The 25785-nt window shown below is 38.7% G+C and overlaps 1 protein-coding gene across 2 annotated transcripts in view; it reads left to right on the top strand.

Moving 5' to 3' along the window:
* LOC114046205 (ras GTPase-activating protein 3) overlaps positions 1-25785 on the top strand; it is a 287044-nt gene that overhangs the window by 207057 nt on the left and 54202 nt on the right. For both annotated transcript variants that reach the window (XM_027866456.1, XM_027866457.1), the window contains exons 6-9: positions 7474-7554; positions 8007-8079; positions 18285-18361; positions 23509-23613. In XM_027866456.1, coding sequence (XP_027722257.1) covers positions 7474-7554; positions 8007-8079; positions 18285-18361; positions 23509-23613 — 336 coding nt within the window. The remainder of the gene's footprint in view (positions 1-7473; positions 7555-8006; positions 8080-18284; positions 18362-23508; positions 23614-25785) is intronic.

The following is a 25785-nucleotide window of genomic DNA, read 5'->3' as shown; positions in this document are numbered from 1 at the left end:
CTGACAAGTTGGGGTTACTTAAGTTTATGGGTTTCCAGGGTTTTCTTTAATTTCCAATAATAAAATCTTCATGCTGCTGTTTGATAGATCAATAATTTCCTGCCTTTTTTTACAAAAGGGAACATTAAGGCCCAGAGAAGCTACAGTAATTCTCTGGGATTACATAGCAAACTCATCATCAGTTCTTTACCTGAGTGATCCCTATGTTTCCTGTTTTTGTTTTTCTGTCTCTTGATTCTCTCAGGGTTTTTATTTTATTTTAAGCCCATCCTTTCCATTGTTCAATTCAATTTAATAACATTTATTAAATGCCTACTATGTGCCCCACACTGTATAGACAGTGGCACTCCCTGCCCTCAAGGAGTTTACAATCTAATGAAACAACTTGCAAACAAAAAAATATGCAAATCAAGCCAAACGTAGGATAAATAGGAAATAATTAAAAGAGGAAAGACCCTGGATTTAGGAGGGATTGGGGAAGGCTTCCTGTAGATGGTGGGATTTTAGATGGGATTTAAAGGAAGCCATCTAGGTCATCTAGTTGGAGTTGAGGAGGGGGAGCATTGGAGGCATGGAGGAATGGCTAAAGGAAATGCCTGGAACCAAGAGATAGAGTGTCCTGTTTATGAAATAGCCTAAAGACCGGAGTCACTAGATCAAAAAGTAGAGGTGTAAGAAGCCTGGAAATGTAGGAGGAAGCTAGATTATAAAGGGCTTTAGCTACCAAAGGAAGCATTTTGTATTTGCTTCTGGAGACAGTAGGGAGCCATTGGAGCTTATTGAGCAGAGAGGAAGAAGTGACATGATTAGACCTTTATTTTAGGAAATCATTTTGGTGGCTGAATGGAGGATAGATTGGAGGTAGGGGAGACGAGGCCAGACCCCCCAGCTGGCTATTTCAGTAGTCCAGGCATGAGGTGATGAGAACCTATATTAGAATAGTGGTGGTGGCAGTGTCAGAGGAAGGAAGGGTTCATATTAGAGAGATGTTGCAAAGGTGAAAGTTGACAGGTCTTGGCAGCTGCTTAGATTTGAAGGGTGAGAGATAGTCAAAGATCCTAGGTTGTGAGCCTTGGGGCCTGGAAGGATGGTAGGAGACGGAAGGTTCAAGGGAAAAGACAATGAGCTCTGTTTTGGACATATTGAGTTCAAGATATCTACTGGACATACAGTTTGAAATGTCTGAAGGGTCTTTGGACTGAGGTCTTAACTCATCATGTGTATTGAGGAACAAAGATTGTAAAAGAAAAGAAGATTACTTTGGGAACAAAATACGGATTCTTCTGTTTGGGATTTAAAGTTGCCTTCAATATGGCTCCAACATAGCTTTTCAGAATGATTTCATGCGGCTCTAGTCATTCCAAGTTCTAGTCCAGCTGGCCCACTTGCTAGTCCTCGCCATGAAGGTCCATCTCTGCTCTCCTTTTATGTAGGCTATCTCTGTCACCCCTCTTCATACCTGGAATGTTCTCTTTCTTTAACTCCACCCAACATTCAGGGCTCCATTCAGGGCTAAACTGAGGTTCCACTTCTTATATACCTCAGGCCTTTCCTAATCCCCTTAGTGATTAGCGTCTCCTTCCCTTCTCTTCCAAATTATCTTGTATTTCCTTTGTCCATTTATTTATTTGTGTAGGTATTAAATATGTTTCTAGAAGCCAGAAACTGTTCTCATCTTTCTCTTTTTCTGATGGTGCTCAGCCCGATGCTTATGACGCATAGTATATATTTTATAAGTGTTCACTGAATTGGAGGATTGGATTTTTTAAAAAGGAAATCTGTTTCTTTAAAAAGAGAGAAAGAGAAAATCTTCATCTTCATGGTTCATGTAAAACCTGGCTTCTAAGGGATCAGTTTTTATGAGCTATGGAAAATATGATCTCTGGTTTTGAGCATTTGAGATAAGGATTTAACCCAATAGGCCTTGGGGCGTCTGATAAGTTGCATATTCCAAACTGCATTTCCCCAGAAGTATGTCTTCATTTCAACTGCATTTAGGTAGAGAAGTCTTTTCTCTCCACACATGTTGCTCTCCTAGTCACTTTGGCAAAACATGTGTTCTCCACTTGACTGATATATGGCTTTACTTTCTCACTTGACAGGCTTAGCTTTAAATTTAAGATATTTCAGGCTATCAAAAATGTATCTGTTGAAAGTCATTCCACATGGCAATTCCTTTTAACGGAGTCTCTTCCCATCGGGTTGTTAGGGTTTCAATGTGCTGTAGCAGGACCTCTTCCTTCAAGACCCGAGCCTCATTCCTAGGGAGTTTGGTACGAGGCAGGTCATACGTTATGCTTCTTCCCTACTCTCCCACTTGCTCTTTCCCCACCACCAGCTGCCCACATTGTTATACATGTGACCTAAATGTCTGATGACCTAAAAGGGGAAAAGAAGTCACAAAAGGGGTAGCCTAAGGAACACCTGTGGTAGCAGGATTTGTTGTTGTTGTTGAGTTGTTTCAGTCATGTCTGACTATTCATGACTCCATGGGAAAGACACTGGAGTGATTTGCCATTTCTTTCTCCTACTCATTTTACAGATAAGGAAACTGAGGCATATAGGGTGAAATGACTTGTCCAGAGTCATACAACTAGCAAGTATCTGAGGCTCGGTTTAAACTCAGGAAGATGAGTCTTCCAGACTTCAGGCCCAGCACTCTTATCAGCTGCACTACCCGGCAATCTCATCATTTTTGCCTAGATGATAGTAAAGGAGATTACAGGACTGATTGTGCTGTTCTTCTGGTCTTACTTTTTAATCCATCTTTCACACAGCTGTTTCCCTACTCCCTAACCCCCACACCCCAAAAAAGCAAAAAGAAAAACCTTAACTTTTCCTATGCCACTTTCTCACTAAAAAACATTCAATGACTCCCTGTTGCCTACAGGATAAAATAAAAACTCCTGATAGTTAAGGGCCTCCACAATCTGACTCTAGTCTATTTTTCCAGTCTTATTTCAAGTAATAGAACCGTAGCTCCAGAAGCAGAAGAAATTTTAAAGGCCATCTAGTAAAACTCCCTCTTTTTTTGCAGATGAGGAAACTGAGTCACAGGGCAGTCAAATGATTTGCCCAAGGTCACAAGGTAGTAAGTGGATTGACTCCAGAGTTCTTTCCATAATACCAATCTGTCTCTTTCCATTATTCCCTTCATGAACTCTATTTTCCACCCAAACCAGACTATTAAGTATTGTCCTGCATTATCTGATATTTCCCTGCCTCTGTGATTTTTGCTTAGGTCACATGTTCCATGAATGGAATCCTCTCCCACCTCATAACTCTGTTTAAGTCTCTTCTTTAAAATGTCCTTCTCAACGGGAGGGTGGTGGAGGAAGGGGGAGAAAAATTTTAAACTCAAAAACATATGGAAGTAATTGTTGATAAATCAAAATAAATTAATAACAAATTTTAAAAAATGAATCTTGTTGATTTAAAATAAAATGTCCTTCTCAGGTACTGACTATTTCCTCAAGGAAGCTTTCCCTGATCCTCCCATACAAAACTATTTCTTCTTCATCTGTTTTTTTCTGGATCACTTTATTCAGATTTCTCTTTTGCCCTTCTCACATTCTACCTTGTATTTGTATATATGTGATATCTCTCCTATTAGACTATAAGTTCCTTGAGAGCAACCACTATGCCTTTCTTCGTCTTTCCGTCTCCAATGCTTGGCACATAATAGGTGGTTGTATAGGTGTTGTTTGATATTTAGGCATAAATATTTCTCATTTGGAATTATAGGGTTTAAAACTAGGACTTTAGAGATGATCTTGTCTGAGTTCTTCATTTTGCAGGAGAGACAAACTATTCCCAGAGAGATTAAAAAGCTTATTCAAAGTCCCTGTTTACTACAAAGATACTAAATGGAGCCAAGACTTGAATCTCCTTTCCCTGAATCCAAATCCATTGCTATTTTCTCCTCCTTAATTCATTGCCAGTAGTGCAGGAGTTCAGGGTATTTTCCCAGATCACAGGGCTGTAGGGATGCTCTGACTATGTCTGCCCCACTCCCATCCTAGTTATTGAATTTCAGTGCTCTCACTTCCAGAAATAGATCTTGAGACGCTGCTCAGTATATTTGATACTTAAGAGTAGTAGGTTCCCGAACCTTGATGGGAAGTACTTCCTTCCTTAGGTAGAAAGAAGTAGAAGAAACAGAAGTGACATAGAAAAACCTATAAGATCTGAGTTTGAATCTAGACTCTATCACTTCTTAACTATAAGCTAAGCTATAAGCTCAGCTGGGTAAGTCTCTGAGTCTCAGACCTGGCTCTATAAAATTGGAAAATTGGAAACAAATACTTGGTAAGCCTTAAAGTACCATAATAAAGTAAATTATTTTCTAATAACTCAGGGAAAAGTGTGTTGCCCTGCTTAACTTTTTCAGTATTGAAACAATGCCCTACCATCCTTTTCCTTATTTAGAGGTATATGACTAGGTGTCTTTTTCAGAGAAGAGAGCCCCTAGACTAAGGCTACCATCATGGTTGCCTTGGATATCAATGAAGTGGGATTTGAATTGAGTGTTGATATTGTTGAGTTGGAAGAGCCGTTAGAGAGCATCCAGTGCAATACATGTAATACTTGATCAAGATACTTCTACAACACATGTCTAAGTTGTATCGATACTTCTACAATATATCTACGAGGAGTCAACGAGCCTTTGCTCAAAGATCTCCATAATATTCCAATGCCTTCTTTTCTACCTGTGGATTGTTAGAAATATAATTTTGCCTCTTCAAAACTTCTACCCATTGTTCCAAATTGTTGTCTAGGGCTAAGCAGAGCAAGCCTAATCCCTCTTTCACTTGAGACCACTTCAAAAACTGGAAGACAAGATGAAAGGAAAGAATATTTTGGAAGTTGTGAAGAAGGAAACAGGTAGTTATTAAGTACCTACTGTGTACCAGGTATGGTGCTGAACACTTTACAGATATGGCCTCATTTGATCCTCACAACAATCCAGGGAGGGAGATGCTACTATTATGACCCCTATCTTACATTTGAGGACACTGAGGCAGATGGAGGTTAAATGACTTCCCTAGGGTCACATAACTCAGTCATTTCAATCATTTCCAGCTCTTTATGACCCCCTTGGGATTTTTTTTTTTTTTTTGGCAAAGATACTAGGACTATTTGCCATTTCTCCAGATCATTTTACAAATGAGAAAACTGAGGCAAATAGGGTTAAGTGACTTGCCCAGGGCCACACAGATAGTAAGTGTCTGAGGCTAGATTTGAACTCAGGAAGATGAGTTCTTCCTGCTTTCAGGCCTAGCGCTCTGTGCACTCACCTATCTGCCTCCAAAGCTAGAGAAATTTTCTTCTGAAGTGTCTTTTCTCACTCCATGTCCCTTATCTGTCTAGTATTTCCTCGCTAGGGCAATGCACCGTCCAGGCCTGCTTCTTAAAAAACCTTTTTCCTCGCTGAAATGTTCTGAAATGCGTATATCGTTCAGGCCCCTCTTCTCTGAAGTATCACTTGCAAACTCTATAATGAAATCCATGCTGATGACTACTAAAATTCATTTATCCTTATGACTGGATAAGACAATTACATTTTAGTGTGGAGTCTTTTGGAAACCATGCCTTAAAATGAAAAGAGTAACTCCAAGGGCAAGTATCTCAGAGAACCTGGCAAGAGGTGAGAAGCCACTTTGGGCAAATTTCAGTGGGGCAGATGAAATTTGGGGCAGTCTTCAAAACATACTTTAGCTGCTCAATTATTCATAGGGCTGATTCTCTTTTGGGGGACTCAGAAGGCTTATAATTCACTGTGCCTTTTGGCTCCGTCTAGAAGGGAAACAATTCTACTCTTTGCAAAATCTTTGAACTCTTTCAGATCAGTGTTTTTGTCATACTCTCTTTTCAAATGCAAGGAGAATTACCACAGGGCGATAATTAAAATATGTAAGTAACCCTTTGAGGGTATTTGGGGCTTTATTTTTCACTGCTTGGATACTTTAATGTATCTGTGATTTCATCAATGGGAAAAATCTGTTCATTGATGAAGATCACAAATGAAATTGTTATCATAAAATTCCAAAGAGGGAAATCCAGTGAGCTGGGAGACCTTCCTCCAGGGTTTTGTTTTTGATGTATTTTTGTTTTTTAGAATTTTATGGATAAAGAGGGAAGGGGGAGGAAAGGAACAAGCATCTATTAAGCACTTCAATGTCAATTATATTTAATTATATAATTGAATTATATTTTAATCTGGTTGGGGAGCACTCTAGAATTCTACCTTTGTTTGACAGGAATTATGCAACTTGCCAGTATATGTTAGTGGTGGGATTTGAACCTAATGCTTCCTGGTTTCAAAAGCAGCTCTTTATACACTACACTGACCCACCATTTTGCATCTACAAAGTAAAATACAAGGAAACTTCATATAGGGAGGCATGTGGGATGGGAGAAAGAATAAGGCAGTCAGGAGAGATCTCATGTAGCAGGAGGTACTTGTGCTAATCTTTGAAGCTAGGAATTCTAAGAAGTGGAAACAAAGAAGGAGAACATTCCAGGCATGGGGTACAGCCTAGGCAAAGATACAGAGTCTAGAGATTGAATATCATTCAATTGGATAATAATCACTAAGTAGATTGTAAAATAGAAATGGAACTGATTATCAGTTTTTCTTATTCTCAGAAGAAGTCTGCTCTGGTAGGGAGGTGAAAAATCTTCAATTATAGACCAAAGTACAAAGTGTTTTTTTTAAATAAACAAGATTAGTGGCTATGGACTATTTCTGGGGTATTGAGTGTGGGTGGGTGTGGGTGGGGGAGGGAGGTTAGAGAGGAGGGAAAATGTAATAAAACTCCTAAACCAGGAAGAAGACTGTCTTCTATAGTAATACTGCCAGGGTATCCTTGTACCTTGCCATTTCATATATATATATAATATATGTGTATATATGTGTGTGTGTGTGTGTGTGTGTGTGTGTGTGTGTATATATATATATATATATATATATATATATATATATATATATATATGAAAACATATTAAGTCTGATAAATCAACTCAAGGTGTCTGACTTTCTTTCCCCTGTGATTTGTATTCTGTAGAATAAAATTCGTGCCTACTCATCCTCTGGAAAACATCCTTCCTCTCTTACCAAAGTGTTTTGCAATTCTTGGCCAATCCAGGCATTCTTGCACATGTTTGACCTCCAGAGGTCATAGCACAGACAGAGTCATAGCACAGACAGAGTCATAGATTAATTGACTGGACTGAAAGCTTGTTTCTCTCCACAGGCCCCTGCCCCAGGCCTGGAAGGAGTTCAGAGACCCTTATTTCCTAACCCAGCTCATGTATTCTCCCCTTCCTATGGTCTGAAGAATACCTGAACCCAACCAAAGAAAGGGAGATAGATCAAGCTTTGCCATAGGAAGTCCTCACATGAGGCTTTAGTTGAGTCTTAGGTCCTTGTCCTAATTATCTTTTTTTTTTCCCTTTCCCTTCTTTCTTCAGAGTTCTAGAGTGCCAAGGCCTCCCAATAGTGAACGGACAGTGCGACCCTTATGCCACAGTTACTTTAGCAGGACCATACAGGCAAGTGTCATTCAGAAAGTCTTCTCTGAGGGGCTTGATTTGGTTGAACTGGTGCTGGTAAGATGTTGCGTATAACCTAGCACTGTGTTATGATGATGAGTAACCTTATCCAGAAAGAAAAGATGCCAGAAAAGGCTCTGAGGTGGGATATACAATTTTGCATTCCCTTTGTTTCTTTGATTTCTTTAAAATTGCACTTAAAAAAATCTTTATATTCTTCACATCAAGTATTATTTTTGGCTCAGTAAAAGTTTCTAATTTGCATACCATCTGGAGTTAACAGAGAAATAGAAATATTTATAAGATAAATAAAGACATGGAACTACTTGTGCATTTAATAGCTCAGCACAAAGCCTGGAAGGCTTTTGTTTAACAGTGTTGTTACTTCCTTCTCAACCCTCTTTACTTTCTTTCTTTCTTTTTCTTTCTTTCTTTCTTTTTTTTTTTAACAGATCAGAAGCAAAAAAGACTAAAGTGAAAAAGAAGACCAACAATCCCCATTTCGATGAAGTGTTTTATTTTGAGGTTGGTATTTTAGTGGAATGCGTGGCAAGTGGAAATGCTATGTGGCGCAGTGTCCAGGTCTGAGCTGGGTCAACTACCTCCCTCCTGGTGAAGGTTCTCTTAATGCTCTGATATATCATATTATATCATAAATAAATAAAATCCCACCACCGCTCAAGTTCTTCTGTTGCCCTGTTGGAGCACAGAAGTGGTCTTGGGTTTTCAGAGGTGATGCCAGGAATGCATGAGCCTCAATGGATTCTGCTGAGTTGGAAGAGCTTCATCGATTGGCTAGGCAAGGCACAGTATGGTTGTCATCTGAGGACTGACCAGCTTAGCTAAGTTGGGAGAGTGCCATCACCACCAAAAAGCTGGCCACAAGGGGATGAATTTGCTCAGCAACGGCACCTTGTGCCGTTGTCTGTTAAATACCAGGGAAGCGGTGTTCGTGAAAGGGATACCTATGCCTATGAAATTATGTATTAATATATTCTGCAAGGTGAAAAATACAATCAAACTTCCAAGGATTTCACTTGTTAACTGTCAAGACAGCAGGATGTCATTTTCCCAGGTGAGAAGGACTTATTGAATTCTCCAAAGTGTCTCTTCCCATTCCTGCCTCTCATTTTTCCTAGAGAGAATGTAGCTTTCCTTGCTTCCTGACCTAAGTTTAGAGTTGAGTGTTGATCAATGAACATCTCTAGACTGGGAGTGAGGGGGTTAGTTTTTGGTTTGGGGGTTTTTGTGTTTTTTATTTATTTATTCTGGTGCTCAACTCAGCTGCCTCTGGTCACAGGAAATAGAAGAGATTTTGAAGGGAGAAAGGAAAACCATTCAAATTCAGAGATTCTGTTAATCTTCCAGAATGCTCCAATATAGAGTAGAAATTTGAAAGGTGTGAAATACTCAGATTATTTAGTTAGAGAAAAGCAAGTATATATGTGCAGGCATGTTTTAAGAAATCACATTGAATGTATATTTACAAAAATATTGATTATATATAAATATTCACATTATGTTTCAAGGTAATAACTTGGATGACAGTTTAGAAATAAATGCTTACTTTTTGTCCAGAGAAGTAAATATAATAATGCCTTACATTTGTATGTGGTTTGACTTTTTTTTTCCAGAAGAGCTTTTCTTGTTGTTTAGTAATTTTTAGTTGTGTCCACTGACCCCATTTGTGGTTTTCTTGGCAAAGATACTGGATACTTGCCATTTCCTTCTCCAGCTCATTTGACAGATGAGGAACTCAGGTAAACAGGGTTAAGTGACTTGCCCAGGTTCACACGACAAGTAAGTGTCTGAGGCTGGATTTTAACTCACAGAGAGGAGTCTTCTTGACTCTAGGCCTGGCATTCTCTCCACTGTACCACCTAACTGCTCCCCAAAAAAATGATAGTCTAATATTTTGTTGTTGAGTCATTTCAGTTGTGTCTGATCCACCATGACCCCATTTGGGGCTTTCTTGGCAAAGATACTAGAGTGGTTTGCCTTTTCCTTCTCCAACTCATTTTCTAGATAAGGAACTGAGGCAAGCAGGGTTAAGTGACTTGCCTAGGGTCACACAGCTAATAAGTGTCTGAGGCTGTATTTGAACTCAGGTCCTCCTGCCTCCTGGCCCAGTGCTCTATCCACTGGTCAACCTACCTGGGTTTATTGGGTCAAGCCCAATAAAAGAGCTTTAATACATCATAACATTTCACCAAGTGATCATCCTCAGTTTCTTATCTATAAAATAGGGATAATAATAACAACTTGCCTCTCAGGATGATTGTGAGAATCAAATGGGGATAATGTGTCAAGTGCATTGTAAACCCTAAAGAGCTACATAAATGTCAGCTATTATTGTTATTATTATTACTATCATATCATTGCTAGAGTTACTTCCACCTCTAATAATGATCATAGCCCATCTGTGCTAACTCATCTTGTGAGACTCCTGTTTATGAGCTCTGTGAATTTTCCATCAGGGTTTATTTAATGTGCCCTGGGCCTTCTTCTAGATTTCCTGACATTACATGGATAGCTACAGAGTTCCTAGGCTCCCCATTCATTGTCCCTCACTCTTGCTCTATGACTACTAGCCAACTTTTTTTTTTCAGCCACACATCTCTGTAGTACTTCCTCTCCTTCATAATTCTTTTTGTTTATTTGTTTTTTTTTTTGTTATTTTTTTTTGATGAGGCAATGGGGGTTAAGTGACTTGCCCACAGTCACACAGTTAGTAAGTGTCAAGTGTCTAAGGCCAGATTTGAACTCAGGTCCTCCTAACTGCAAGGCCGGAGCTCTATCTACTGCGCCACCTAGCTGCCCCCCTTCACAATTCTTGATTCATGATATGCTTTAGCATCCTCACTCATGGACACCACATGCCTCTTCATTGCCCTTTAGGTGGTTTTTAGCTTTAATTCTTTGAAGGCTGTGGTGTTAGAACATGTAGTCATCCTACATTACTAACTTTGACAGTATAGTCCTGGATGTGCTATATGAGGAAGTAGAAATTGTAATGGTAGGGGGGCGGGAAAGACACTGAAAAACAAAAATTACAGAATACCAAGTATCCAGGAAGGTTTTTGCTGGCAGCAAAACAGTTTTGAGGATGTAGAAGGATCATGTCTCAAGGTATGTGAAGGAGGTGAGGATACCAAAGGCTTAGAAAAAGATCCCAGACCTAATTACCCAAAATAGGCAATTGAGAGGTTACTGATAACTATCAATCATAAAATTTTCTGAGAATAACCTACGTATAAATGGAGGGTAGCCTTAAAGGCTTAAGAATAGAATAAACAGGTTTTTTCAAATGACATTTTACAATAGACCACATCTTTAAAGTCTCACAATTTACTGAAAGGGCATGAATACAAAAGCTTCTTTAGGAGAAAGAGTCACTGGGTCTGGAGTTAGGGGTCCCAGGTTCAAATCCCTTCTCTCATGTAGTGGTATTCAATTTCCCAAAGGTAACACCTATTCTCAGCCTCCTAGTAACACTGGGTCTAGACCATTGTCATTTAAACTCCCTGGGTTTCAATTCTTCATATATATAAAATGAGAATTAGACTGGTTAGCCTCTGAAGACCCTTCCAGTTCAACATCTCTGATCCTGTCAGCTTATTATTTGTTGACTATTTAAAAAGCTTTTGATTTGGTAAAGTAGAGGTGTCCAGTTTGCTGCCCACTGGCCACAAATAGCTGGGAAAACTCCCTAATACAGCCAAACCAGATTAAAATGTAATTGGGATATATTTAACAAAATAAATAATTATATAATACAATATAAATAATGTTGGTTTGAGACTTTCTAAGTGAATATGTGTCCTTCGGGGATTCATCCCTGTTTAAAACCACTGTGATAGAGGAAACACCACTGTATAGGCTTTCCTCTAACATGGGACCTGTCATGCATATGTCAGAATTCTATGAATTTTTTGAAAGAGGTAACAACAGAGATAGTTTTGTTCAGTGACCTGATGATTTATAATATCAAGGCAAAACAACAACAACAACAAAAACAACCCAAAACAATACTTACTACTGTCAAGGAAGATTAATAATACAAAATCCAAATGGAAGTAGGATTTCTGGTACATGGAAAGATCTTCCAGGTGCCTTCAACATTGATCCCTGAAACATTTCAGAACCTCTGTGAATATTAATTCCTTAACTATGTGAAAGAATTTGGACTAACTGACCAGAGGGTTACTGGATGAAAAATATCTTTTGCCCAGACCATGATAAATAGTTGGATAGGCAACCCATAAAGCTTGTCCTTCAGTGATATATCTTGGGACAAACACTACCAATGGATGATGATCTAGACCCAGTGTTAATAAAGGAGGTGGAGGATAAGTGTTACCTTTGGGAAATTGAACACTGCTGCTAATGCCTCCACCCTCCCCAAGCATCTTTATTAAACTAAAGGCCCAACTGGCACATTGGGTAGACCCCCTTGTGTCAAACTAATGGGAAAATATGAACACGAACAGTATGAGGCAAGTATAGATGGGTTGCTATCTGCATTGTTGGAAGGAATGTTCAAATTGATTAGCTCACAACTTCATATTTGAGATTTTTGTTTTTTTGTCTTTAAATCACCATCATTTCTAAGTGCCCATCTCCCTCCCACTTCTCATCAGGCCATCCCTTGTAAAGAGAAGGGAAGGGGAAGGGCATAAACATTTACATAGTGCCTACTAGGTGTCAGGTACTGTGCTAAGCACTTTACAAATATTAGCTCATTTGATCCTCACAACAATCCTGGGAGGTAGGTGCTGTTATTATCCCCATTTTATAGTTGTGGAAACTGAGGCAAACAGAGTTTAAGTGACTTACCCAGTTTTGCTATTTCCTTCTCCAGTGTGCCCCCATTTTATAGATGAGAAACTTAGGCAAATAGGGCTTAATTGACTTGTCCAGGTCCACACGGCTGGTAAGTGTCTGAGGCTGGATTTGAACTCGGGTTTTCCTGACTCTAGATCCAGTGCTCTATCCACTCCACCACCTAATTCCCTCAAGAGGAAAGATGGTAAATTCAATAAATATATCAATTGTGTTGGACAGTGTATGCCATATTCCACATCTATAGTACCCAGCCTCTACAAAGATGAGAAGAAGGTATATTTTCTTCTCTAGAGGCTCAATTTTTAGCATCAGTCTTCTTCCAATAATGCTGTATGACTGGGAGTCCCATGCATGTGTGTTTAAATCTGTATGCATTATCCCGAGACTTGAAACAGTTTACTAGATTTTCATTTTATTATATTCTTCCAGTTCATCCACAGTGCCTAGTCCAGTGCCTTCCACATAATAAGAGCCTAATATTGTTGAACTAAATTAAGTTTATAAGTTCTAAGAAGTAAGGGTCTGTTTTTGGACTGGTAAAAAAAAAAATTGGTTGCAAACAAAATGCTGGTCTATAATTGGGAAATCCTAATCTAAATAACCAATCTAGATGACTTTAGTCAAAAGCCTTTTAGAAAAAAAAAAAAGAATTATCTCATTTGACTGACTCTGTTTTTCCACAACTGCCAGACAATTCCCTGGCTCTCTTCATATTACAGTATAGCAAGGGTGAAAAAAACCTGGTCATCTGAGTGTGACTAAAATGACCCCATCCTTTGTTGCCTCCGGTCTAATAGCATACATTCCTCCCTTGTTATCAGTTCTCCTTTTCTGGCTTGGTTTTTTCATATATCTAACAAAGGGGGGGGTCTGTCAAGATGACTATTTAGGCCCCACCCAGTTCTTTAACAAAAAAGAAAAAAAAAAGGAGGAGGAGGATCCTGAGAGATCAAAGTGATTAGACCCCTTCTCGCATCCCCCACTCCTGCCGGAAATAAAGAAACAAACAAATAAGAGGCAATGAGCATGAGGGAAAACAAAACTGTATTTCATTTTGCCTTTTATAGGCAGCCTCATATGAAAATGAAACAAGATTGGAGAGAAATGGAAACTTGATGCTCACCAGGACATGATCCCCATCTTGAATTGCTTCCAGGGCTTAAACTAAAACAGTCCTGTGAAATTCCAATCTATGATAGATCCAGCTGTTTCTATGTTCATGATGCCACCTGTTTTGGAGAAAGGTGCTCATCTCCCTTACCGAGGTGGTACTGAGAAGGGGAGGTAGGCTGGTGCATGGTGTAATGTAACGAAAAGAATGCTAGAATGGGAGTCAAGAGGATCTGGGTTCTACCACCTGTGTGACCTTGGACAAACAATTTAATTTCTTTGGCTCTCAGTAAAATGAGGAGATCTGGAAAAAAATTAATCCCATTAGGATCTAATAATAAGAATATGGCACTTCTACAGAGCCTTAAGGCTTTTAAGTTGGCTTTATGTATATGTCTTGATACAATTCTCACAAAAACCCTGTGAGATAAGTGATTTAATTGTCCCCATTTTATAGCAGCAAAATTAAGTGACTTGTCGAGGTTCACACAACTAGTATCTGAGTTAGGATTTGTACTCAGCTCTTCCTGACTCTGGGTCTAGCACTCTGTCTACTATGCAGTCTACAATCCGTGATTCTTTGGTGCTGATCTCTGAGCCTGTGAGGGTCTTAGCTCTTCATTTGCCCAGTCTCAGTCACTCCTTCATGCCACTAACACTAGGCTGTAGCTCCTACACAGCTTCACCTGTGTCAGAGGCCACACCCTCCACCTGGTCCTGATCTTACAGACAGATGGCCCTGATGATAAATGAAAGGAGGAGGGAAAATGTGGTTAAAAAAGAAAAAAGACAAGCATAGCGATTCACCTCCCCTGAAACATCTAAATGACTTTATTTTAAATACCACAGAAGTCACCCCAGGCACATTTTCAGTGCTATTATTTACTGGTAGGGTACTTACCCAGGCTCAGCTTTGGAGTTTTTCTTCAAGCCTTAAAGCATCCTTGTGAGGCAGATTAGTGCTAGTTGTATTCTACAAATCAGAAAATTAAGGCTCAGTGATCAAGTAATTCACCCAAAATTACATAACTGTTTAGATGGAGTCAGGGTTAGAACTCTGAGCCTAAAGTTTTCAATTTCCTATTAGTCACTGGGCACCTCCTGGAGCTGAGGAGAGGGAGAGGGAAGGAAGATGAAGGTAGGGGCAGAGAACGGTAAGGAAAAATATACAGCAAGTAGATCAATAGGAAAAAATCTCTTTTATAACCAGTTCTATACCATAAAGTACCATTTGGATCAAAATTTAGGCCATCTCAAACTATAGGCTGTACACCTCATATAGTAGCTTTGACAATATCTCATAGAGTGCCTTGCAATATAATAGGCAATTAATACATATTTGTTGGATTGAAAAAAAATATACCCACAAGTATACTTTGAAAAATAATTACAGATAATTACCATGTTTATATGTATGTGTGTTTACTGTGAATTTTAAAAACTTTTCTTGCAATTGAAACAAGAAATATTTTTGTTCATTTTTGCCGTAACTGCTATCATCTTCTTGGTCATTTATTAGAAAAACGTAACTATAAATCATACTCATGTTTTTCTACAAATCAGTTTAGTAGAAAAATATAGTCGATATGTAGACCAATACAGGTCACTGATCATCCCCTTAAGTCTTAGGTTTATTGTTGATATTATGGTTATTGTTTTCACTGTTAGTAAAATCTACTAAGCGTCAACTGTATATAGAACACTGTGTTAGGTAGACATTTTGGGGAGATAGATACATGGATACCAAAGACACCTTCTTACACATCATGGAGCTTATTGTCTAGTAAGAGAATATGATACACCCACTCAGGTAATCTACAAAATGATGCATAAGACTAGGTGAAATATAAGAGAAGTATCATGTGAAAGGGGAAGATACTAGCAATTGGAGGAATTAGGGAAGGTTTATTAAAGAAAATAGTATTTTAATTGAGTTTTAAAGAAAGTAGAAATTATTATTGTTGCTGTTGTTATTTCCACAATGAATGTTTTGCAGGTGGTAGCATGCAGCATTTCTCTTAATCAGTCTTGGAGGGATGTTGGGGTGGTGGGAGGGAAAGGTATGTGAGAAAATGTATTCCAAACTATCAGAATTAAATCATTCCGTAGTACCTCAATGGGGGCTCTATTAATTTTTTTTTATACTTTGAGTACCTAAGCACTTTTGAAAACATCAAGAAAGAAAATATAATGCTCATTTCTATAATTTTCTTTATTTGTTCTGACTGCAAGGAGATAGATTTGCTTCTATTCAAATTAATGTATAAAAGAAGACTGTCAACGTAAATAAAATCCCTAAGTACTGTTCTTATGTCAAGGTTAGGGATTTAGTTTTTAAATCTGTATTTAAGGGCAGGATTAAGTACCCAGTGGCTTCAGACACCCTTTCCATTACATTAGTATTTTATTTTATCAGCCTGGGTTGTGGTTATCTCATGGGTGGGGTACACGATTCTTCTGTGTTACACTGGTGGAAAAAAAAAAAAGAAACTACAGAAAACAGTTTCTTCCATCTAACACAATAAACTCATCTAGAGAACTCTCTTCAATTAAAAACATAGAGGCTTCTTCTTTTATCTATTAACAGCAGGTTTTTATAGAGGAGCTTATACTTATTTCCCCTTTGCTTCATTGAATACAAGTTACTGCATTGACACTAATAAAAAATTTTTAAAAAACTTAACAAAGGAGCAGTTATTTTAGTCATTCTACAAGAATTTATTTAGTGGCTATCATGTGCCAGGCTCTATGATCGTCACTGGGAATTCAAGGACAAAAACGAAATTGTCCTTGATCTTGAGAAGCTTACATTCTTTCGGCAGAAAAAAAAACAACAACAACAATAATAGCTAACATTTAGATAACACTTTAAGTTTGCCAAGCACTTTACATGTGTAGTCTTGTTTGATTGAACATGAACACAGAGAAGTAAATACAAAACATAGATGATAGATGAAGTATTTATTCAGCACTTAGGTTCATTTTTGTTGTCGTTCGGTCTTGTCTGACTCTTTGTGACCCCATATGGTGTTTTCTTGGTGAAGATCCTAGAATGGTTTGCAATTTCTTTTTCCAGCTCATTTTACAGTTGAAGAAACTGAAGCAAACAGGGTGAAGTGACTTGCCCAAGGTCTCACAGCTAGTGAGTGTCCTAGGCCATGTTTGAACTCAAGAAGATGAGTTTTTCTGACTTCAGGCCTGGTACTCTATCCTCTGTGCTACCTAGCTGTCCCACTTATGTCATTAAGTTAGTGCTAAGCCCTGGGCATACAAAAGAAAGCAAAAAAAGACTGTCCCTACCCTCAAAGACCCTACATTATAATGAAAGGAGACATCTAAAAGAGAGCAGGAAGGGGGAGAGGGTGGTGCCTGCAAGTGGAAAAGTTAGGAGGAACAGGAATGGAGTCAGCAAGGAAGTAAGCTTGGATGGTCTGGGTACTTCCTGAAATGATGGTCCTGGACTGGAACTCACTCAGGACTCCTACAGAAGCAGCTACGGGCAGTAATTTCCACTGGGAAGGACATTAGCAACTGCAAAGAGACCTCTGTAAGTGGTAATACTTGAATCCATTTAAAATCCAGTTGCCTGAAAAAAATAAGGCAACTAGGTAGAAGAGTGGATAGAGCACTGGGTTTGGAATCAGCAAGACTCATCTTCATGAGTTCAAATCTGGCCTCAGACACTTTCTAGCTGTGTGACCCTGGGCAAGTCATGTCACCCTGTTTGCCTCAGGTCCTCGTCTGTAAAATGATCTAGAGAAAGAAATGGCAAACCACTCCAGTATCCTTGCCAATAAAACCCCATATGGGGTCACAAAGTTTTGGACATGACTGAAAAATGACTGAACATCATCATTTATTGAAAAATAACCCAAAATTGTCTTCCTGCTTAGGGATTGTGATTTGCTGACTCGTTCAGATGCTCTGAGGATGTGGAACTACAATCTCTCCATAATCTCCTCACTCTCTTTTCTTGGCAGAGTCCCCTGATCATTTCTCTAAGTCCTCTCCATCTACCTCCTCACCCTCACCCCCCAATCATTAAGGGACTGAGTGACTCTGAGATATGACCATAGGGACCGTATCCCTTTCTCTCCACCCCTCACTGACACATGAGGAGTGGAGTCCTGGAGATTAATTTGATTAAGTTCACCTTCTCAGAAATCACCCAAGATGGTGATATAAGCTAGTAAGCTCCTTGAGGGCAGGTACTGTGTGTGTGTCTCATTTTAAACATCATCCCTTCTCAGTGACTCCTCTCCCCCTTCCAACACATAAAAACAAAACCCTCTTCTATCAAATTAGTACAAACAAGCACCTAGGCTGGCACTTTGTAGATGCTTCTTCGTGAATTCATTTGAAAATTAAGGCTAGAAACCAAGTCTTAAGCCTATGTCTTAGAGACCATAAAGTTTCTTAAATGAATGGTTGGTCAAGGGTTTTTAACTGCTTTTTGTATCATTGACCTTTGGCAATCTGGTGAAGCCAATGGACCCTTTCTTAGAATAATGTTTTTAAATGCACAAAATAAGATACATAGATTCCAAAAGAAACTAAATATATTGAAATATAGTTATCAAATAAAACAAAAAAACAACAGATGAATGGGCCCCAGATTAAGGATTCTTAAAGTGCTGTTAAGGTAGAATTTTCTTTCATGTCATAATGGGTTGGATGAGTTTCTCTTTGAATACATGTAAGAGATCTTTTATAAGAAGTTGATTTTTCCTTTGTGGAGTGGTGTTTCAAAATGTTTTTCTCATCTATTCCATCAGGTGACCAGACCCTGCAGCTACAGCAAAAAGTCCCATTTTGACTTTGAAGAAGAGGATGTTGACAAACTTGAGATTAGGTAATTAAGAAAATGAATGTTTTCTACTTGACAGTTTAGGTTGGGTATTTCTTATGTGCTTTGGGGGATGAGTAAATGTGTATTTAGATTCTCTTGATAATTTAAACTCTAGGAAATATGAAGCTAAAGTCTAAGAATTTAAACCTCATGAGAATTCCAGAAGTTAGGATGAAGAGTAAAGGAATCCTAGTTATTTACTAGGATTTACTTGGCAACCAAGAAAATAGTTCAGTATATTAGTCAGACTACTGGACTTAAACTTAAACTCAGAAGACCTTCCTACAAGTCCTGACTCTTCCACTGACTAGTTGTGTGACCTTGGGCAAATCACTCAACCTATCTTGAAGCCTCAGTTTTCTTATCTGGATAATGGGGATAATTATTCTTTCTTATTTGCTTGGCAGTATTGTTATGGGGCTCAAATGAGATAACTTGAATAAAATGCTTTCCAAACTTTTCCAAGTGCAGAAAAGTTTCTGTTGTCATTATAATCAACTTTATATTTATAACATTATATTATATTTCATATATATTATAATCAACTACTCTGAGGTCTGAGCTAAAATATCTATGTAACCCAAGGTCTACTTTATCTACTCAAAATATGAGATTTGTAGGGAAAGGCATTGTGGATCAGTGAAGTGAGATAAACTTATAGGACCTTCATAATACAATCCATGGTTTTCAGAGTCTGCACTTGTTAAATCTTTAGGGTCTTAAGTGAACATTTAATTATATTGTTTGCTGTTGTTTTTACCTCCAAATATAGCAGGGACATATGGTTGTACTTTTCACATATCCCTCTCTGTCTGCCTGCCTCTCCAGTTCCCCCAAAACACACATACACACAGACACACACACAGACACACACACACGTATTCCTTTGGTTACTAAGGTGGCTAGACTTCATGGTTTTGAAAAATCTCCTCTTGTGTTCACCAGGTTATTCCTTTTAATAAGCTCTTGACTGCTGAGTGGCAACTGGACTGAGAGGAGGCAGTCTAGCTTGTGTTCACCAGGTTATTCCTTTTAATAAGCTCTTGACTGCTGAGTGGCAACTGGACTGAGAGGAGGCAGTCTAGCTAAGATGAAGTATGGATGGTCAATGGGATTGACTGAGAGGAGGGGCTGGGCTGAGGAAGGGCCAGTTGTCCTGTGTCCCTTAGGAGACTCATAGATGAGTCTTTCTACACTGTACTATTTGAGGAATAATTGAGGCACTCCCCAACCTTCAGGCTAGAAGGGGCTCCCTTTTCTAAGAGCTCCTCTTCCCATATGGAAAATGTTAAGCATCATTCCCTGTTGAAATTATTTTGTCCACATGGCCTATATTTAACTTCTCTTGTTCCTTTCAAGCGTGTTGTCATAGAAACAGAGTCTTTGTTAGGCATGTACCTATAGCTATGTTTTCTTTTGTGATCTTTCTGTGGCATCCTAATACTCTCAGTGACAGCCACAGGGAAATGCAGGTGAAGATTAACATCACATATGGCCCAGCAAAGAAAAGGAAGTTGGATATTTAAGCAAGAGCCATTTTTCATAGCCACATTCCAAATATCCAGACAGTAGTCAATGTGATTCTTCCCCCCAAGAATTCCTCCCACTTCCATCTCCCACAAAGCCCAACCTGCTCGGATCTCAATTTGTAGAATTGCTAGTGAAAAGACACTCACATTACACTTCCTGCTTTGTGAAAATGTGCCAACTTTCCACTCCTCTTAAGGAAAATAATCTGGAATTCCCACTCACATTTCCATTAATCTCTTATTTCCTCTGCTAGTTTTTCACTGTAGAGATTTATACCTTTTACTTCCTATTATAAACTGCCTTGTGTAAACCACTAGGAACTCTTGATGCTATGCTACCAAGAAGTAGTGTTAATCAAAATTAGCACGTAACAATGTTATGAAAGCATATCTGTTGTTGTTGTTGTTGTTCATCATTTTAGTCATGTCTGACTCTTTATAACCCCATTTGGGGTTTTCTAGACAAAGTTACTGGAGTGGTTTGCCATTTCCTTTTCTAGCTCGTTTTACAGATGAATAAACTGAGGAAAACAGGTTTAAGTGACCTGCCCAGAGTCACATAGCTACTAAGTGTCTGAAGCTGGATTTGAACTCAAACAGATGAGTCTTTGTGACTCCAGACCTTGCACTCTATCTGCTGTGCCATCTGGCTACCTCAAAAGCATGTATAGTTTGCTTTAATAACCTAAACAGTGAGAAAAAAAAGATACATTTCATTTTTAAATGTTAGTTTTATTTAAATTTTGGTGTTCATTTGGATGAAATGAATGGCTGAAATAGTTCTTCCCCATCAGTGGAACTATTCACATAGAGGGTGCATGATCATTTGTGGAGGAATTTTGTCAGAGAAGATTTATGCAATAGGCAGTGTTCAGAACTTTATGGTCCCTTCTAACTCTAAGATTCTGGCTCTAAAGTCAGATATCCTGGGTTCAAATCCCACTTGATGCTTGTCAACTATGTGACCTGGGGCAAATCACTTAACCTCATTTTCTTTATCTTTAAAGGGAACTTGAGGGCCCTTAATTCTGGGGTCATTTGGAGTTTTATGCTGCCAGGGTCACAAACAATAATCTGACATTCCTTATGGTAAGATGGTTGTGTCTGGTACCATCTTCAGAAATTTTCATTGAAAATAATATTTGTCTCTTTAACAAGGAACACATGCTCTAGTTTATTCAAAGTTCAGCCCTTATAAACATTCCTCAGCATGACTTGGGTGAAATAAGGGCAGCTTTCCTTTTAGAAGGTAAGATTTCCAGACAAATATAGTCACATTAGTAATACAAATTACATTCAGGAAAGAAGTTCCTCTATTGTTTCTCACACCAACACATAATAGCTTACAAGTCTCCAAAAAAAGAAGCTAATGGAGAGATTTATGAGACAGTCAGGGAAAGCTTTGACACTAACAAAATCGAGGAAAACAGACTGAAGGCTAATTCTGAGATTGTACAAAATGTTCTCTGACTGTCTTTTTCCCTTCCCTTCTGACACTTCCTCTTCATATCATAGAAGCAGACAGTTTTTGTTTCTATGCCTTTCTCTTTACGGTTGAATCCTTAGGGAAAGAAAATATCTATTCTAAAGACATATCCTGGGTTGATCATATATTTTATATTTGCCTAGTTCAAGCTTTAATTTTCAGCCCTTCAAAATTGTGCAAGTGGAGGCTGTCCTCTTGAATGTTCCAGAAGAAGGCTGTACAAAATGACAGGTTCTCATTAAAATTGCCGTGTGGTACCAGATGTTCCTTCAGCCTGCAACTTCCCTTTTTTCTTGTAGAGAGAGGACCATGTTCTTTGTTGGGGGGGAGGGGGAGGGAGGAGGACAGAGTGAAGGGTGGATTAAAGACTGAAGTCATTATTTTCTTAAAGCAGGCAAACAAAAACAACATCTTGATATTTTTCTTAAAGGAGAAAGAAGGGAGGGAGTCAGAGGAAGGGACAGAGGGAGAGATATGGGGAGGAACACCGAGGGGACAGCAGGAAAAGCGGAGGGATAGAGGGAGAGAAAGAGAGAAAGGGGGGCAGGTAGGAGAGAGGAAGAGAAGGGGAGAAATAGAGAAAGGGAGAGATGGAGGAAAACACAGAGGAAGAGAGAGGGAAAAAAACCGCCCCCTGCTTGGGAGTTTGTGTCTTATGGATAAATTGTCAATTAGAGATTAGAAATTCTCTTTTTGTTAAACTGAAAATAGTCTGCTGTGGCAAATTGTATCCAGAGTTCCGCCTCTGTCGTCTTCCAAATGCTCATTTATTCCTTATGATAATACTCTTTGTGTACTGTAGGTTTTGTATGGTGACAATTCCTGTTTTAGCTCGCCCAAGATAATAACAGTACATTGTAGACAATTGTCTGGATTCCCTCTACCGTTCCGGACCTTAGCCCAGCCTCCCAAGTGGGGATGAGAACTTTTATATTAGATTCTCAGCTCCATGTAGAATATTAACATCTTAGAATCATACAGTAGGAAAGATTTAGTATTTGAGTAACCTGGCTCTTTGCCATGCTTCTTACATCACTTTCCAAAATCAAGGCCACTCAAATGGAGATCATAAAAGTGATGGCGGTCCTGAGGCTTACAAAGCAGATGAGGGATTAGTCATTCCTTCCCCATGTCAAAGATGACCAGATCGCTCCGCAAGGTAGAGGCGGAGGGTCAGATTGTCAAGGTGATTTGCTACAAAAATAGTTTTGTGGTTTGGTAGCTATTTGTGGAGTTGTTACTCCCTCTCACTGTTTGGGAAGTATTTTAGTTTGAGGTTATTTCTTATTTTTGTTTTGTTCTGCTAAGCCATATGGCAGTGTGTGATTGGCAGGTGTTAGTTCCTGTATTCTAAGGAGCTGAGAGAATTCAGTGATAAAATTTAACTAATTAATTGATTGATTTTTAGTTTAATGGGATCTATAAGTTTGTTGTTGTGGATACAGACTGGTAATTTTGTATCCATGCTTTGGAGTGGGTCAAACCAACATTTTTTGGAGTATTCTACTCATTTTATGTGTCATTGCTGAATAACTCATCACCTTGAGGAATAATTCACATTATTTAGAAATAACCTGGGGATTAGACATTTGAACTTTGGCATGTGGTGTAGTTCATAAAGCTTTCTCCTTTGGACAGTGCCATCCGTTCTGAGCTCACCAAGACATTTCCAAAGGAAAATGGGAAGAATAGAAAATATTCAAATGAATGAATTAGTATAGATACCCATATTCCAATAGAGACTTACTTATTGGTATCACAAAATTGTGCAGTATTAGGAACTTTGAGAGTCCACTATCTCACCCCTCTCTCTTTGGAAGAACAGAGGTAGTTTCTAAGGCTTCCAGAGAAGGAAATTCTATATTTATGTGGCTCTCTTACTTCGCATGTTATGTGAGAAGACATTTTATATCATATTTAGAAATAAAATAGAAGTAGTTCTTGAAAGGAGGGCCCAGATATTGCTTTTCCCCAGCACTTAGCATAACACATATTGTATATAGTAGGTGCTTTATAAATGTTTGATAAATGAATGTTGAATGATTATTGCCCTGAGTTTTTTGGTATATCGAGATTGCTCTCTTTTTCTCCATCTTTAAATTCAAATTGTGCCATTTGTTGTTGGTTTATTTCAGGGTTGACCTGTGGAATGCCAGTAATTTGAAGTTTGGAGATGAATTCCTAGGGGAACTGAGGATCCCTCTGAAAGTCCTCCGACAGTCCAGTTCTTATGAAGCATGGTATAGTAACACTCCATCTCCTTAGAGCTCAGCAATAAAATGACCTCACTCATCTTAAAAGTAACTTTTTTCTTTGTTAATATTTTCTATTTTTATTTTCAGTTCCAAATTCTTTCCCTCACTTTACTCTCCCCCCTACCCACTGAAAAGACAAGAAATACCATACTCATTATACATATAAAGTCTTGTAAAACATATTTCCACATTAGCAATGTTATAAGAAAAAAAGCAAGGAAAGAAAAAAAAAAATTTTTTTTAAATGTGCTTCAATGTGCACTCAAAGTTCATCAGTTCTCTCTCTGGAGGTGGATGGCATTTTTCCATTGTGAATCCTTTGAAATTGTCTTGGGTCATTGTGTTGCTGAGAATAGCTAAGTCATTTACAGCTGATCATGGTACAATGTTGTTACTGTGTACAATGTTCTCCTGGTTCTGCTTACTTCACTTTGCATCAGTTCATGTAAGTCTTTCCAGGTTTTTCTGAACTCGCCCTGATTGTCATTTCTATAGCACAATAGTATTCCATCACAATCATATACCACAACTTGTTTAGCCATTCCCCAGTTTATGGGGGTTCCCTTACTTTGTAGTTCTTTGCCACCACAAAAGAGATGCTATAAGTATTTTTATACACATACATATATGCCTTTTCCTTTTTCTTCGATCTCTTTGGGGTACAGACTTAGTAGCAGTATTATTGGGTCAAAGGGTATACACAGTTTTCTAGCCCTTTGGGCATAGTTCCAAATTGTAGAACATATTTTAGAAGGCAGAAGCAACTAAAAGAAATGCCTTTGAGCAGCTAAAATTCTAAATACAAAAGCTCATGCACTTGTCATAGAAGTGTTTAGGACTTTACTTGGGGCTTTTTTACCCTTATTGTTATTGTTGTTTAGACATTTCAGTTGTGTCTGATACTTTGTGACCCCATTTGGGGCTTTCTTGGCAAAGATACTGGAGCTGTTTGCCATTTCCTTATCTAGTTCATTTTACAGGTGAGGAAACTGAGGTGAACAGGGTGCTTGCCCAGGGTCACAAAGTTAGCAAGTGTCTGAGGTCAGATTTGAACTCAGGCAGATGAATCTTTCTGATTCCAGGCCTGGCACTCTATCCACTGTGCCACTAGCTGCCCCTTTTTACTCTTACTTGATATATAATTCTTATAAGCTTAGTTATCTGATTTCTTAGAAAATTAAAAATGAGAAAGGCTGCTATAAAGATATACATCAACAGAAGCTAGAAGTGAGGGCTAACAACTTTAACAGAAGAGAGGATACAGAAAAAAACACAAAAGAGTTTTCAATAAATAAGTATAGTAGCCTAGAGCACATGTGATCTAGGAACAGACAGCTCTTCACATCTCAATAGTCCATTAGGGCACTACTTTTTAAACAACATACTGTTGTAATTGGTATTCTTTGCCATTTATTCCTTAAAGGAAGTATCTACTGATCACTTACTAAAAAGCAAGAAAATAAGCACTAATTAAGAAGCCCATTTTTTCTCACAACAGCACTGGAAGGTAGGTGCCATTATTAGCCAGCCCCATTTTATAGATGAGAGAACTGAAGCAGAGAGAGGTTAAGTGGCTTGCCCAGGGTCACACAGCTATTAAATGTCTGAAGCAAGATTTGAACTCGTCTTCCTTACTGTAGGTCTAGCACTCTATCCTTTAAGCTGCCTAGCTACTTGTTGTTGTTCAGTCGTATCCAACTCTTTGTGTCCCCATGGACCATATTGTCCATGGGATTTTCTTGACAAAGATACTGGAGTGATTTGCCCCTTCCTTCTCCGGTGGATTAAGGCAAACAGAGGTTAAATGACTTGCCCAGGATCACACAGCTAGTACATATCTGAGACAAGATTTGAGCTCAGGTCTTCCTGACTCCAGGCCCAATGCTCTATCCACTGAGCCACCTAGCTGCTTCCTACCTACTATGTTTTAAAAAAAAAAAAGTGCATTAGGAGCTATGGAGAATACAAAAAAACTAGAATGTTAGATGCCTGGAATGACCTCCTTTTTATTAAATCTAGTGATCTTTTTCTTTCATCTTCTCTGAGCACTGTGTGGAACTTTGTACTTCTGATCATCATCTCCTTTTTGATACCTTCCCTTTCCTTGGGGGTGTGTGTGTGTGTGTGTGTGTGTGTGTGTGTGTGTGTGTGTGTGTG

Source organism: Vombatus ursinus, unplaced genomic scaffold, assembly GCF_900497805.2.
Source record: "Vombatus ursinus unplaced genomic scaffold, bare-nosed wombat genome assembly UNPS02014781.1, whole genome shotgun sequence".
Classification (NCBI taxonomy): Eukaryota; Metazoa; Chordata; class Mammalia; order Diprotodontia; family Vombatidae; genus Vombatus; species Vombatus ursinus.
Note: the sequence above shows the minus strand (reverse complement) of the source record. Positions and strands in the feature narration are given on the sequence as shown.